At 39.9% G+C, this 16,559-nt stretch overlaps 1 protein-coding gene and 1 pseudogene across 1 annotated transcript; both read left to right on the plus strand.

Moving 5' to 3' along the window:
* LOC117638700 (CDPK-related protein kinase-like) lies at window positions 1–1,683 on the plus strand. Its single transcript, XM_034373792.1, has 5 exons — window positions 1–88; window positions 180–326; window positions 718–943; window positions 1,047–1,148; window positions 1,419–1,683. The coding sequence occupies exons 3-5, from the start codon at window positions 851–853 to the stop codon at window positions 1,557–1,559; spliced, it is 336 nt and encodes a 111-aa protein (XP_034229683.1). The 5' UTR covers window positions 1–88; window positions 180–326; window positions 718–850; the 3' UTR covers window positions 1,560–1,683.
* A 5,141-nt stretch (window positions 1,684–6,824) lies between these two features.
* Window positions 6,825–8,946, plus strand: LOC117638481 (annotated as a pseudogene).
* The last annotated feature ends 7,613 nt before the right edge of the window (window positions 8,947–16,559 follow it).

The following is a 16,559-nucleotide window of genomic DNA, read 5'->3' on the forward strand; positions in this document are numbered from 1 at the left end:
CTTTTGGTTTGCCCTGCCTAGGGACATCCTAGTAATGGTCCTTCTTGTTCTACTCGAGGATGCCTTTCCGATCACAATACCATTCAAGGTACGTAGTTTAAACTTATAATTGGGTTTTAAATTTTTAAGAACAAACCGAGTGATTTTATTTATTCAGTTCAATGTTGTCACACGTCTAGGGAACAAGCCAAGTGGTTAAGTTTAGGCCAGATCGATGTTGAGCCACCCATGTCATGTCACTGCTGTGGTTTGTATAAAATTCTGAAAACTCAATTGATCGCTAAGACATGCAGATCAATCGGCCTGCACATCAGCACCTGATCCAGGTCTGTAAATTTATATTTGTAACTGCAAATGTTGTTCAGCCAATCTACGAAAGCAAATGTATCATAAATGTCATGTTTTTGTTTCAATTCATTTTTCCTTCCTTAAATAGTTCACGTTTTCCCTCCAAAACAACTTACAAATAGGAAAACAAAATTGAAGAATTTTTCTCTATCTATCATACCATATAAAACAAACAAGATTAGATTGAAAATTTTGAGGGACGGTCAGTGAGAGATTGTAAACATTCCTTGATAAGCTTGTTCCCTAAAGGACAACTGACTCTAGTGGTCAAAACTCACAACCATATAGTTAACCAACATTTTTCATGTGCATATTTTGTCCTGGATATCTTTAAGTTTTAATTGAATATATAACTGATTTATTTTGTAGGCTGCTTCGACAAAGTGGACCTTTTTACTGACCAACAGCCTCTGCCTAGAGATTTTGTCACTTGCTTTTGATCAGGCTTCCTCACCAAGTAACCCTCAGTTTGCATTTGGAGGAGCTCATTCACAAGGCTAAAATGAAAACAGATGAATTGAGAAGGTGGGGGAATGTGGCGGTCTTTCTGAAAGTTTATGGATTAGTTGTTGGCATGGAATCTCTCATTGCATCGGTAATAATTTGGGTTGCTAATTGTTTGCTTTGATGTTCCTTGACTTCTTCCATTGTGTTAGGCCTAGGTCTCATATGTTGTAAAAGTACTGATTCCATGACAGGCAAATACACTTCAATACAGAAGAATGGATTTTGAAGAGTTCTGTGCCGCTGCATTAAGTGTTCATCAGCTAGAGGCACTTTTCATTGAAGAACTTGCTCCAGTAAGTTGAAATTTTATTGTCACATGTTGCAGTCTTGCTATATATTAAATTAAAGACTTTGATAATCACAGGTTGATTTCTAAGCATTCAACGTGTTACTTACTAATTGGAGTTAATTTACATCTCTAACCAATTTCTATGTTCCTTGTTACACTGGTAAATAATAAGTAATCATAATATTTGAACTAGTTACTGTGACTACTGTTCTGTATGTTCCTTGTAGCAAACTGAGACTAGTGTTATTTATTCTCTCTTCAAAATGTGTTTCAGGAACTTCGACTTGGTCCCTCAATCCCAATCCCGCTTCATGTGGTTCTCCATGATTGGATTTGGCACACTGGTGGGAAGATCACTGCAGGTGCAAGCTTGGTTACCAGTTTGAATGCTGTGTTCTTGATATTTTGTGCGTAAAGGTGTAGTTAATTTGCCTAAATAGGAAATTGCTAATTCTTCTACTCCTTATAGATGCATTGTACATGTTAGATTATCCTCGTCTGCTCCAACCTCTCTCTAGTTACTGTGAAACGTGCTTGAATAATTGCCTCAGTACTGTAAAATTCCTCTGTTACTTCAATTCAATTGAAAACCAATTACTTTTCAAAGGGATGCAGCTACTGATGAATACATGTACTAGATCACGTCTCTTACATATTTGGATTCCATTCTAGTACCTGAGTTCATGAGAGATGTAGTGAGAAGTGTGGTCACTTAAAATATGGTGTAAACAAGCTCACTATCAGTGTTATTCCAAAGCCTCCTATTTAGTTTAACCCATAATCTTAAGGCTCATTTGGGACTGCTTCTCTAGGAAGCACTGCAGCACTTAGCACATATGCGCTTTTATTATAAATATAAAAAAATTGAAATTTTTATAAGAAATGCTCACGAGGAAACACATAGAAGTCCACAAGCATACTAATAACATATCAAAGAACACAAGGACTATCCATCAATATAATAACTTATGAAAGAAATTCATAAATTCAAATAACACATAAGTAGTACATCCACGATCTCAACTAACACAAAGACTATCCATAACATACACAAGAAATTCATAAACTCCAATAACATATAAAAGATATTCATAATCTCAACTAAAGAAAAACCACAATCTCTAGTATTCCTAAAGACTAGCTAACCAAGCTCTCCTCCTAGCATCCGGCATTATAACAAATATTTTCCTCCATTCTTCAAGCACAATTTTTTCTAGCATCTTGTTGAATGTGTCATTATCAATGTCCCCAATTTCTTCAACAAGTCCGATGCATTCTTCAATATAATACATCTCATTGGAGGTGCTAGATGCTTCAAGACTCTTTTCCTTTTGAATTGTTTGTAATATTTGACTCATAACTTCATTGCAAACCTCCAAATAAGATTCCATTTTATCTCATTTCTTTGGATGACGTTCGGTTGGGGTAGCAGTTACACACTTTCTTTTTCCTTTACCATGATCAATTTCCAGGTTAACACCATCATCATCCAAGTCAACATCAATGTTAACACTGATGTTAAGGAAGTAGTTCTCTAACTCACTGTTTTTATTTGAGTTAGGAGGAAGTTGATTAGAGGCATAACACAACTGACCGATTGCAGTAGTGGTGTTGAATATCTCCCCTAAAAGTTGATAGTGCACTAAACCTTGAGTGCGATATTGCTTCGCTCTTGGCTTACTCCACAAATCATGAAAATTATTAGACTCAAACATCACAAGCAATTCACTGAACTATGTGAAGTGAAGTGAAAAAAAAAAAAACCACTAAAATAAAGACTTGGTATACCTTAATGTAACTGGCCTAAACATTATCTGAGGCAATGACTGTGTTAGCAATAAGATCCCACCCAAATCCAATGTGCTCAATTAGATCCGAGAACTCACGATGTGCAATTCGCAACCTATTAAACTTAGACTTAAGTTGCTTAATAGTGCATTTTTTTCCACATTTTCCTAATAACTCCTCGCTTATTTCGGACCAAACTTTCTTTTTAAAGGTTGATGCTTGCAAGTCACCATTCTTCACATGATCATGCAATAACTGTATAAAAAAACTCTTCATGTTTGGAAGGACATTGGACTTTTTCCTCACCGTCAACATTCTTGGGGGCCATATCATCATCACTAGTATAAAAAAAGACAAACTCAATATGTGAAACACGTTTGTCACCTCCACAAACATATATTTTACCACACGGTCGCTCTCTCGTTCACGCGAGGAGAGCCTTGATGGCTAGTTTTAGGGTTTCTCTAGTTTTCTTTACTCATTCTCTGCGCCGTCTCTCTCAATCTTCTCTGATTGTCTCTCTAGATTCATCTTGGTGTATTAGGTACGACCTTTATTTGTGTATTTTTTTTTTTGTTGCTCTTTTGTTCTCCATGGGGTAGCTGCGCCTTCCTCCTTTCTGGGTTCCCAAGGAGGCAGTCGCTGGTGAGGGGTCTCCATCTTAAAGCTATGAAGGTGACCACCATCTCTTCTGCTCAAGGGGATGACAAGTATGCGGCACCAAGCGGGAATCAGAAGCCAGTGGAAACCGGTGTTAGGCATTTGATTGTTAGTGACATGTCTTTTCTGGTAAGCGTAGTTTTTGTATTGACAAGGCGAAGGAGACCGGCCTTAAGGGGTCTCCCAGGTCTCCATAATCATTCTCTTATGGAACATTCATGGGCTAAGCAACTGATGAACGTTCCTACTATGAAGATCTTTCTTCGAAAATTTCTTCAGGCTAAGAGGCCAATCTTGGTCTCCCTTGCTTGTCAACTAGGGTTCTGGATCAAGAAAATTGAAGGTGTTGGTGTTTGGCTGGATCTGTTATTATGCTCACAATGCATTTTTGACTCTGTACGAAGAACTATGATGCTTTCTTTAGATCATAGGAGACTTTCTTTGACAGTACATGCGTAGTGATGGGATGTGTTTCAATGGTTTTGCGATTGGGTAATTGGTTGGATCTATTCTGATACCCATAGTACGTTTTTGACTCTGTACAAATAATTAAGATGCTTTCTCTAGATCATATGTGGACTTCTTTGACAGCACCTACGTAGTGATGAGATGTTATTTTAAGGGTTTTGTGGTTAGGTTTTAGGTTTGTCTGTTTCATATAAGTTGTTTGACTCTTCTGTTTAGTCAATAGCATAAGTGGTACTCTTTCCTACATCGGGGTTTTGTTTTCTCTGGAAAGGTTTTAACAAGGCCGCCGTTAACATGCTAGTTCTTACCATGTAATGTTCCTTTCAGTTTAATGAGATACAATATTTTCTCAACAAAAAAAACACATATTTTACCACTTCCTTTAGAAGCCATGTTACTTTTTGCTTCTTTTTTTAGTGCATATAAATATGTTTTCTTTTTCTTTGAACATAGCACCCATTGAACTATAACTCGACTAGATTGCAAATTTACCCCAAATCCTCTTATAGTGGTAAATTACGACCTTAATTAAAGAAATCATCAAGTGCAGACTAATAACATATAGAAGAACACAAGGACTATCCATCAATATAATAACATATCTATATTTTCAGTTTCAGACAAAAAGAAAAAACAAAAAAAAGATAGCCTTTTCTTCTCGAAATTAGCTTAAGTGATTTGCATTTGGAAAATTGAAATGATCAAGTTCCTTGTCTTTTTAATAGGGCTTCCTTATTGGTTGTGTTTGATCATGAAAGGGGAGGAAAGGGTATTTTTGCATGTACTTAGTAGGTGCTTTCTTTGCTATGTGTTAAAGTAGATAGAGCCACTTAGAACTATTCCAGTTAACTTTGCTATGAGGGAACCGGCAGCTACCTGGAAGTTAAATGGAAGTTTATGTAGATTTTTCTCATTATTTGAGGTTTTCTTGATATTGCAATTTTTCTCTGGTTCAAGTCCAACGGTGATTGTTTGGGGAAGAAAGGAAAACAAAAGACAATGACGAGGAAAAGGGTTATGATATATACTTTTAAGAGTCTGAATGAATAATTAATGCGCTTGCGAGTAATTTAATTTTTGATTTTTGGATACTCTTTTTAAGGTGTTCGAAAATCCACACCACCTAATATGAACTATTTCTTGATATTTATTTTTTAAACACCATTTCAATTTCTTTGGTCTTTTGTTTTCAATGTCAATTTCATCTTACAGCGTGTCGAGAACACTCAATATGGACCATTTCTTGATATTATTTTTTGAACATGGACCATTTCAATTTCTTTGGGCTTTTGTTTTCAATGTCAATTTCATCCTGCCGCGTGTCGAGAACGCCAGACATGAACCATTTCTTGATATTTATTTTTTGAACATGAGCCATTTCAATTTTATATTGCAGCGTGTCAAGAACACCTAACATGAACCTTTTCGTGATATTTATTTTTTGAACATGGACCATTTCAATTTCTTTGGACTTTTGTTTTCAATGTCAATGTCTTGGGCTTCTTTTCGTTTAAAACATGGCAATCATTGCTCTTCATTACACACTTCATAATAAAACTTGGCCAAATCTCGCTTTATCAAAGATGGAATTTCCTTCACGAGTTCACATGGCATTCCCATTGCCATTGCCAATTACACCTCCTTTGCATATTCCAAACTATTACTTTCTCTACCTCAGATGAGACACACTGTTTGATCCACTTGAATAACGTGGGCCCACTGCTCAGGGTATCCACCCAGCTACTCTTCACTTCATGCAAGGTTAAAGCTTCATCTTACACCACTTCGGAAATATTCACAGCAGATACTTGCATTGCATGGATTTGTTTATTCTTTATTTATTTATTTATTTATTTATCTTATCTCTCTCCTTTTTCCAAAGAAATAGCTTTTATATAATTTTAGTTTCTTAATAATTTTATTGGTCATCCACATGTTTGGTTCATTATTATCCGCTCAACAAAATATACGGCAAATTGATATGGATATTAAAATCAAACCGAATAAACCGTTACGCTTTTGTCAAACGTCAAGGTTTATCCCTGCCTTAACGTCACAACGTCGCACATTAAAGACAACGCATGGAATATGGCTGCCCGTCAATGAATTGTGAAATGGTTTGATGAAGCCAACAACTTATTTTCTCTTTAGTTTTTATTCATTACAATTTAATAAGTTCACACTACACGAAAGCATTCATCCGTCAATGAAATGTCAAATGGTTTGATGAAGCCAACAACTTATTTTCTAGAATAGTTTTTAGGTGGAGTTATGGGGCTGTTACTTTGAAGATTGATTAATATCTCAATTATTTTATATGTATTTGTCATCTGTAAGAGGTTTTTTTTTTTTTTTTTCCTTAGACTAGATATCTTAAAATGGACAGTAAGAGGTGAAGTATTTGGCATTTCTATTCTATGTATCCGCAGAAATGCTGTGAAAATTATCTTACGACACAAACACTTGTATGTTCTTGACACACACTCTGGTATGGTCCATGTTAGGTGTTTTTTCAATTGATTTCATCTTGCAGCGTGTCGAGAACACCTAAATGCACTCACAATGGGCTCCCTAAATGTCATGCCCCAGACGCGGGGGTTGGTGGAAACCCCGCACCCGACGCATGAGAAAAAAAAAAAAAAAACTAAAAACATGGCAATCCTTGGACCATTTCTTGATATTTATTTTTTGAACATGGACGATTTCAATTTCTGTGTGCTTTTGTTTTCAACGTCAAAGTCTTGGGCTTCTTTCCCTTTAAAACATGGCAATCCTTGGTTTTCATTACACTCTTCATAATTCTGACTTCTTCATTATAGTTGCCACATACATTACCATTATTCCTTGCATTGCAGATTTTCACGTTCTTGTTGTTGGTTGCATTGCGATGTCTCTAAGCAGGCTATCAACTTTCCGTCTTCAATCCTTGATAAACTGTTCTGTTGTTCTCTTCATCTTCTTCAATTTTTTCCAACCCTTTGTTCATCCACTTTCCTTCAGCATCAATGACTTTGGTCGAGATGCAAACAACATACTTTATGAAGGTGATGCCGCTCCTTCTTCAGGAGTGATTGAACTCAGCACGATCACAGCCACAGATCTACAGGATATATATTGCCGCACTGGCCGGGCTACGTATGCAGAACCTTTGCACTTATGGGACTCTGCTAAACTGGCCGACTTCACTACTAATTTCTCTTTCATTATCGACACTGTTCATAATTATACCAACATTGGTGATGGACTTGTGTTTTTTCTTGCCCCTGTTCACTATCCAATTCCACCAAACTCTGCCGGTGGTGATCTAGGATTATTCAACACCACTACTCGTTTTGACAAAGCATCCCAAAACCAAATTGTAATGGTTGAGTTTGACACTTCGAATAACTCATGGGATCCACTCGGGACACACGTTGGGATCAATATCAATACCATCTCCTCAGTTGTTAATGCCCGTTGGGATGCTCTCGGCAACAGTGGGAAGAAGGCTCACGTACAGATAACTTACAGTGCTACCACCAAGAACCTCACTGTGTTTTGGACATATGAGGAATATACTGATGCGGCCATCACTTCACTTTCTTACCCTATTGACCTGAGAAAGGTTCTCCCAGAGTGGGTTACAATTGGATTTTCAACTGCCAATGGCTGTGCCCGAGAGCGGAATGCTATATATACATGGGATTTCAGATCAAACTCAGAGGAGTTAAGTACCAAAAAGAAGAGGAGGTTATTCTGGATTGGGGCCGTTGCAGTTTCTGTCTTCATTTTGATTTTTGGTGTAGCCATATGCTGGTTGGTGGTAAAGAGGCAGAAAAAGAGGATTGATGAACATGGAAATGACTCCAATGCAGTAGCCTCTCCAGATCTTGTGTGGCAAGCCTTGCCAAGACGATTTTCTTACGAAGAATTAGTTGCAGCCACCAATGACTTTGCAGACGACAGAAGGCTAGGCCAAGGAGGGTCAGGGAAAGTTTATAAAGGAATCATACAAGATCTAGGCTGCACAGTTGCTGTGAAGAGAATCGTCCCAGAATCCGAGCACTATGAGAAAGTCTTCATCAACGAAGTGAAAATAATAAGCCGCTTAATACACAGGAACCTGGTGCAATTCATTGGATGGTGTCATGAGCAAGGCGAGTGCTTACTTGTTTATGCATACATGCCTAACAGCAGCCTTGACACGCATCTATTCGGCTCTAGAACAACCTTGCAATGGGATTTGAGGTACAAGATAGCTTTAGACTTGGCCACAGCCATTCATTACCTACATGAAGATGCAGAGACGTGTGTCCTGCATAGGGATATCAAATCAGCTAACATATTGTTGGACTCCGATTTCAAGACTAAGCTTGGTGATTTTGGGATTGCTAAGCTCGTGGATCCGCAGTTCAGGACTCAGACAACAGGAGTGGTAGGGACTTTTGGTTACATAGCCCCGGAATATGCAAATGGAGGTAGGGCTAGTAAAGAGTCAGACATGTATAGTTTTGGAGTTGTGGCCTTGGAACTTGCATGTGGAAGGAGGACTTATCAGGATGAAGAATTCCACGTGCCGCTTTTCAGGTGGGTTTGGCAGCTGTACCTTGCCGGAAATATGCTCTCTGCAGCTGATGAGAGATTGGATATGAATTTTGTTCCAAATGAAATGGAAACCTTGTTAATTGTGGGATTATGGTGTACTCATCCCAACAACAAGGAAAGACCAAAAGCGGGGCAAGTGATGAGGGTTCTTCGGCTTGAAGCACCATTGCCTCAACTTCCAAAAGACTTGCATGAATGATCATCCGCCACCTCAACCTCAACAAGAAGTTGGTTCCTCTCTGCAATCATTAACTTCTAGTCTATCTTTCTATTCTAAAATTTTGTTTATCTTTCTTAACTGATTGCTTAACCCGCTAGATGATATGCATGATCACTGCATTCCCCGACGGACAAAAACTGATAAGTTCAAACAATTTGTCATGATGAAGCAAATCACTCCAGCTTGCAGCTAAAAGTCAATGTAGAAATTTGGCTTAGGGTTTTGAACTTTGAACAGCATTTCCCTTATTCAAAATTGGTCATACCGTGAATTCAGTTTCTTAAAACAAAAATGAAAAAAATATATAAAAGAATGTTGAGAGGATGTGAAGGAATGCCGATGACATTAACAGGAGAAGGACTTCTATGTAACAAGGATAAAACTATTTTGCTATCTTCTACCAATTACGCCATGACACGTGTGACAACACTAACACATGACAGAGCATTATTTGTCCGGGGTAATAAAATAGTGATATTCCTGTTGCCACTAAGTTTTTCTTTATTTATAGAGAGTCACTTATGCTTTGCGCTTTGAAATATTTTAATTTCCCTAAAAAGGGCTTAAATTCAAACTCTATGCAGCCCAAAACCAACGGACCCAATACAATTTTTGTTATAACCCAATTGCAAATATAGGCCTCTTGGGCGAGGCCAGTTTCGTTTTTCATTTTTTCACCATTCGGCTTCAACGTTCGAGAAGCGTAATGAGGGAGGAAGAGAGGGTTCTGGTTCTGGACCAGATGAACGACGCCTCAGCCTCCGACTTCAGTGATGATACCGAGCTCCTCGTGGCACGTTCGCTTTCTGTTATAAACGCTGCATTTAATTAGGCAAAAAACCCGAAGAAAGTCAACTGGAAGCAGTCTTCGAAAAATCGGCCTAGGCGGGAGGAACTGCCGTAATTTAACCCTAATTGTTAGGGGGAAGCGGCAAGAAGTTAGGCCGCGCCTGGGTGGGTCGGGTCCTTTAAGTATATATATATTTTTTTCCAGAGCTCAGACCCTTGGGCATTGGTAACAAAAGCTTACGACTTTGTTTGTATATTCCACTGCTATTGGCGAAAATTATTCAAACATGTAGTTGAGTTGAGTAGGGGTTTGATTACCCAGAAAGAAATAAACAAAAACACTTTGGCTACCTCCTTCATTCTAAACAATCTTCAGTGAATTTATTTCTGGATACCTCCTTCATTCTACCCTTGTTTACAATTCCATTATACAAAATCCCATTCAATCCATTTTATTCACACTACACGAAAACATTCATCCGTCAATGGAGTGTCAAATGGTTTGATGAAACCAACTACTTATTTCCTAAAATTGTAACATCCCGACCCTAAAATGAAAGAATTAAATTTAAAACATAATAAATAAATTAAAATAAGTAAATTAAATAAACTAATATGAATTAATTAATAATAATTATTGAAATTTAATAATTAATATTATTTAAAGGGCGAGCCCTGCAAGCTTAACTAACCTCGAATCCTTGTGATTTTTGCAGAAATTTGAACGAAACACACGTCCCAAAAACAGTCTTCGAACCCGTGAAAAACCAGGTGGTTTTCCAGACACCACCGGCCACGGCTACCCTCCAAACTTCTCCAAAACACTCCCCCACCCCTCTTTGGCATAACCCCTCAAAGATTTGGCCAGATTCCACCGTGATTTCACAGATCGAAACCTAGAAATTTCTAGGTTTTTCAGATCTGTTTTCTGGTGATTTGAGGTGCTTTCCGGCCAAATTGGCTGTCGATCTAGTTGGGTAAGTTACTCCACTCTTCATGCTCGTCGTTTTGATATAAATTATGCCCGGTGTTTTGGAACTTTTCCGATCTCCGAAGAATCGCTCAAGACACCCAATGTGAGATCCCACATCGACCAAACGGAGAGGGGGTGATGTGCCTTATATGGCACACCTCGCATCCTCATAGCGGGAGGCCTTTTGGGAGCTCACTGGCTCTTACAACTCCAAAGTTAAGCGAGTTGGAGGCTAGAGCAATCCCAGGATGGGTGACCACCATGGGAAGTTGCTCTGTGAGCTCCCAGGAACAAAACCGTGCAGGCTGGTGAGAATGTAGCCAGGCCCAAAGCGGACAATATCGCGCTACGGCGGAGCCGGTCCGGGGTATGACAGTTTGGTATCAGAGCCACTCTGCCGTGTGGTGCGAGTGTGCCGACGAGGACGTCGGATCCCTTAAGGGGGTGGATTGTGAGATCCCACATCGACTAAACGGATAGGGGGTGATGTGCCTTATATGGCACACCTCGCATCCTCATAGCGCGAGGACTTTTGGGAGCTCACTGGCTTCGGAGTTGTAAGAACTCCAAAGTTAAGCGAGTTGGAGGCTAGAGCAATCCCAGGATGGGTGACCACCCTGGGAAGTTGCTCTGTGAGCTCCCAGGAACAAAACCGTGCGGGCTGGTGAGAATGTAGCCAGGCCCAAAGCGGACAATATCGCGCTACGGCGGAGCCGGTCCGGGGTGTGACACCCAATGCGCTGCCAGCGCGTGGGCCCACTTGTGACGGCCCAACTTCATTCCTAAATTATCCCCACGTTTACGTTCGGATTTGAAATTGAATATCGTATGACAGTCAATCACATATTACGCCTAATAGGCAATATTCGGGTTAGACATGGATGGGTCAACCCTAGTCACGAGATTATGTGATGTCGTCCGGTAATCTAGCCAAACAATTCCCTGATTGGATCATTTTCTCCCGGGTACCCTTGACAGGGTGTTACCAAAGGCTCTTGCTGGTCAGTCTGCGCATGTAGGATTTGAGATTGGCCGCACGTGCAATGTGATGCCGACGTGTGTACTACTGAGCATTAGTCCTCTGGTTGGATAGCTCAACCCTAATCACGAGATGATGCGATGTCGTCGGGATTTTTTCCCCAGTACAAGTTTAGTGCAGCGGTCTTAGTTATATATATATATATATATATATATATATATATATATTGTAACACCCCGACCCCAAATTTAACCCTTATTTAAATTATTTATTTATTAAGGGCATTTTGGTCATATTCTTAACCGGAGAGAGTTTGGGGTAGTGACTGGTATTTTTGGATAGGTCGTACTGAGACGAGTTCATAGACACGTAGTGGGCTCGAATCGGAGTTGTAACGAGAGAGATATGGTCAAAAGAAACCCAGTGGCACAACCGTAAATATTTCGAAATGGGATTTTTTTATAAAAATCTGGTTTTTTCTCTCTCTCTCTCTCTCTCTCTCTCTCTCTCTCTCTCCCGCGACTTCTCTCTCTCTCCCGTCGGCCCTCTCTCTCTCTCTCCTCGTATCTCCGGCCACCGGCCGCGGCTGCGGTCGGGACCGGTGCCAAAAGGACCGGCTCGGCCTCGGCGTCACGACCCAGCCCTCCCCCGAGATCGGCCGCCGCTCCAGCCGCCGGAAAATGGTGATTTTCGCCCGAAACTTCGCCGGCTCCGATCTCCCTCCTCCGGCCGCCATTTCTGGCGATCAAGGTATGGAAATTCATCCCCTCTGCATGTTCTAGCTGATGGTTGGGTAGGAATTGATCGATTCGTAGCGTAGGCAATTCGATTTTCGAATTGAAAATCGGCCGAACTTCGGCCGCCGTAATCGGCCATTTCCGGCCACTTTTTGGGGGTTGCCCAAGAACAAAAGTGACTCCAAATGGGGTGTTTTACCTAGGGTAGGAGTTTGGAGTCTCGGTTCCAAGATTTTTCGATGGACCGTAATCGCTTTGGACACCCGGTCTGCCCGCGCATGTGGTGGCGCGTGGGCGAGGGTGGCAGCGTGTCTCTGGGCAGTTTTGAGGTCCTCGTGCCGTCACGAGCGCGTAGGATTTCGCGGATCTCAATTCGGACGTCGTTTGACTATCGGACGGATATCGCCTATCGGGCGTTATCCCGGTTCGATAGGTTGGGACCGTCGGATGGTCCCAAATTTAATATATGTTAATCTGGGTAATTCTAGGATCGTGCAGGAATTCACGGATCGTGAATCGGAGCCCCGGATGTTCCGATTTAATAATTTAAAGTTTATATTTTATATTAATCGTTAGATCGTACGATCGTGAGCAATCCGATCGTCCGATCTGAACCAAACTTGCAGGACGAGTGTCCTATACCTTATAGAACCCATAGAAACTTTCGTATCGGAATTTGGGGGTCGTAGGTCCCGTGGGCCCGTTTGACCAGGGTTAGGGTAGTTTGACCCTTGGTCGACCAGGAGTCTCCCGGAGTAATCTCACCTTCCCAGGGGGATTATCTGGTGCTAGACTATTGTTGGGGTTTACGCAATATTAGAATATTTGTTTATATAAATATAATTACATATATGTGTGTACAAGGGTACAAAAGAGTCTAGAATGTCAGTTTGGAGTGCTATACGCACTACCTTAAGTACCTCCCCGGATTTTGGATTCACTACGAGTACCACCAAGTGAAAGTTAGGTCCCACGTGGCGTAGGTTATCCGGCGTGTTGACAGACCCCATACGTGGCGTTGGTTGTACCGGTGTATGGGGAGATTTGTGATATGATACTCAGGTCTCACGTGGCGTAGGTTATCCGGCGTTGAGACAGGCCCCATACGTGGCGTTGGTTGTACCGGCGTATGGGGAGATTGTGAGATATTGTGTTGAGGTCCCGCGTGGCGTAGGTTATCCGGCGTTGGGACAGGCCCCATACGTGGCGTTGGTTGTACCGGCGTATGGGGAGTTATGTGATATGACGTGTAGGTCTCACGTGGCGTAGGTTATCCGGCGTTGAGACAGACCCCATACGTGGCGTTGGTTGTACCGGCGTATGGGGAGATATGTGATAGCATGGCATGGTCGCACGTGGCGTAGGTTATCCGGCGTGTTGACAGACCCCATACGTGGCGTTGGTTGTACCGGCGTATGGGGAGATTAGGTGGAATACAGAGAAATGAAATGAGGTATCACCTAAGTGTGGAACTAGGTTTTACAGGAGAACTACGTGTGGCTTGATCCCTCAAGGAGGGTACGTAGGCAGCCTAAGGTTATTAGGTGCAGCCGCAGACTAAATGTTAGTCTTAATTTGTATTTGAATCATTTGGTTGTTGGTTGAGAATTATTGGAAGGCCGAAGGCCATTTGTGTGTACTGCATGAAATTATATTGTGCATGCTGCCAGTTGGGGATATTAAATGTGTTTTTATGCAGGTTGAAATTTTAGGAAATGTCCAATTTATAGGGGAGACTCTGCCCAAATTTCGGCAGAAAGTCTCGGTATTTAGTAAGTGGGCCCGGCATTGGGGTGATGTCAGGAATTCCAAAGGATTCGCCACGGGTTTTGGGAAAAATTCGGGGCAGGTCCTTTCATATATTATATGGAGGTTTGAGACATCTTGTTTAAGAGTCGGTTTGTTTTACACGTAAGGTTGTAAAGTATGTATGTGAGTACTTGTGAGGGTTGTTTGGGAATTGTCGTTTTGCAAGATATGCCTTGGATAGGGTAAAGTTGTAGGAAAGAGTTGATTATACTTTCAGCACTAGCTTGGAATGAATTTAAGTGGTGACGAAATGTTCAGGAAAGATTTGGATGAGTGCATGAGTCGAAAATGGCTCGATATATAGCCTGGTTTGGTTCAGTAAAGATTAAATTAATATCTGATTTTGGGTTTATATTTAATTATGTGCTCAATGGTTCGGAATTGAAATGTGGAATTTTGGAACTGATGAATTAGGAATACTGGTTTTCTTAATAGTATATTTTACGTATGGTTTTTATTTTCGAGGATGGCATGCTGTGCTTATGTTCTTTTGATTATCTGTCGACATTTTCAGCATGCTGTGTGCATGATGTGCGCAGACATGACAAGGTTTGTAAATTTTTGTCGACATTTTCAGCACTCTGTGCGCATGCTCTGTGCACGTTGCGCGCAGGCTTCGTGCATGATGCGCATAGGCTGCGTGCAGGGGTGGGAAGTGTGAAGCTCAGGGTTCTCAAGGTGCTTCCTGATCTCCTTCGATTTGACTTTGTTCTTATTGAATACTATATTTGCTAAAAATTCCTTACTGTATATGAGTATATTCCGAACTGATTGGCGATCTTGTTTGCGTGTCTGCTTCTTCATATTCTTCTTAGCAATTCAATGCTATTGCTTTGGGATTTAAAAATGCTTCAACTTTTGTACAAAATTTGCATACAGAGCATTTTATACCTACGTTTTCTTGTTGAAATTAATCTTTGTTTCCTTAGCCATTTCTGCTCCAAGATTACGGAAAATTTAGAATTCATAATTTTTGGGGTAGAGCATTTACCTTCGGAAATTTTTTGTTTACACTACATTATGCAACTCTAGGACAGCCAAAAAGGACACGTTAATTATAAGCAGTCGAGATTGTATGTACGAATCGTTAGCCAATATTATTAGTGTTGAATAAAAATAAAAATGAAGAAAAAACTTAATCAGGATCCTAAGACCCGCGAGTCACATAGAAAAAAGATTCTAGGCCCAATATTATATTTTGTTTGTCGCACTGGATCCAATATTTATAAGGTTGATCTTAGAAGATTCTATGTCCAATATCATTTTTGTAACCCATGAAAAGGGCCAGTTTGTTGAGTTTCACTTTTGGGATAGAAACATAATTACTTGAAGCAATGGAGAAGGTAATTGATATTTTAAATATGTGTTTTAATTGTTTTTTAACCAATTGGGTACTCCAAAAAGTGTTCTATGATCCGGATTCCTAAATTTTTTTAATCAAACACTGTCATAAGCAATGACGAAATCATGAATTTATATAGGGTCGGGCTAAATTTTTTTTTCCTTGGCTTCTTCTATCAAATAATATATCATGCTTCAAATTGTCAAGAATTATTTTTTTGTTGGTAGGGGGGCTAAGCCGAAAACAGCAGAACTAAACAAGAACGAGGCCTATAGTCTAGTTAAATTTAGAAACCAAACAAGTTAATTCTTTTCCCAAACTTCTTTTCCTAAATACTAACACAAATAAGTACAACCAAACCGAAAACACACACACACAAAAATCAGCAGAAAGAACACACAGAGGAACTCGAGAAGAAAAGACCAGGAGAGAGAAAACACAGAGAAGGGTCAAGAAGTGATTGACCAAAAAAACAGAGAAGTGACAAGTTTATAAACTTGGTATGCATATAATAAAGATACGAGTCTAAAAATTAAATATTGTGTGTAACTGGTTCATATGATGATGTTTTTTCAGGCATTCATTCAAAACTTGGCATGGTTTCTCACTTCCTTTTACAAGGCAAGTTTGTTCTCTTTGATATGAATATGTGATCGTAATAAAAAATAAAAAAACAAAATCCAGAAAATACAAAAGGCACTCACGTGGCCTCCAAACCAAAACGTAATAAAAAAACAACTTATATATTATATATATATATATATATTTTGGTCAATACTTATATATTATATATAGAGAGTTAATTTTCTTACTTTTCTTTTGTCCACTTAGACTCCCTTTGTTGAAAATTATATATTTATTAAAAAAATAAAAAAGTGTGTAAGTGGATTAAAAAAAAATGGGATGGGCTACCTAGACTATAAAATTTGCAAAAAGGGTGGGCTAATATTTGTGGGAGTAGGAAATACCTTATAAATTTGCACCAAAACCAATGTTTTATCAAATCTTGCACGGGGTTGAAGTCCAATCTAGTCTCTACATAGTTTTGTTCTTAGTTAAAAACACT

This window comes from Prunus dulcis, chromosome 8, assembly GCF_902201215.1.
Source record: "Prunus dulcis chromosome 8, ALMONDv2, whole genome shotgun sequence".
In the NCBI taxonomy this organism is placed as follows: Eukaryota; Viridiplantae; Streptophyta; class Magnoliopsida; order Rosales; family Rosaceae; genus Prunus; species Prunus dulcis.

Excerpts from the sequence above, each read along its gene's own strand:
- LOC117638700 (XM_034373792.1), top strand. The coding sequence starts at position 851 with ATGAAAACAGATGAATTGAGAAGGTGGGGGAATGTGGCGGTCTTTCTG. Across the intron at positions 944-1,046 it reads TGGAATCTCTCATTGCATCG|GCAAATACACTTCAATACAG; the intron begins GTAATAATTTGG and ends ATTCCATGACAG. Across the intron at positions 1,149-1,418 it reads TCATTGAAGAACTTGCTCCA|GAACTTCGACTTGGTCCCTC; the intron begins GTAAGTTGAAAT and ends AATGTGTTTCAG.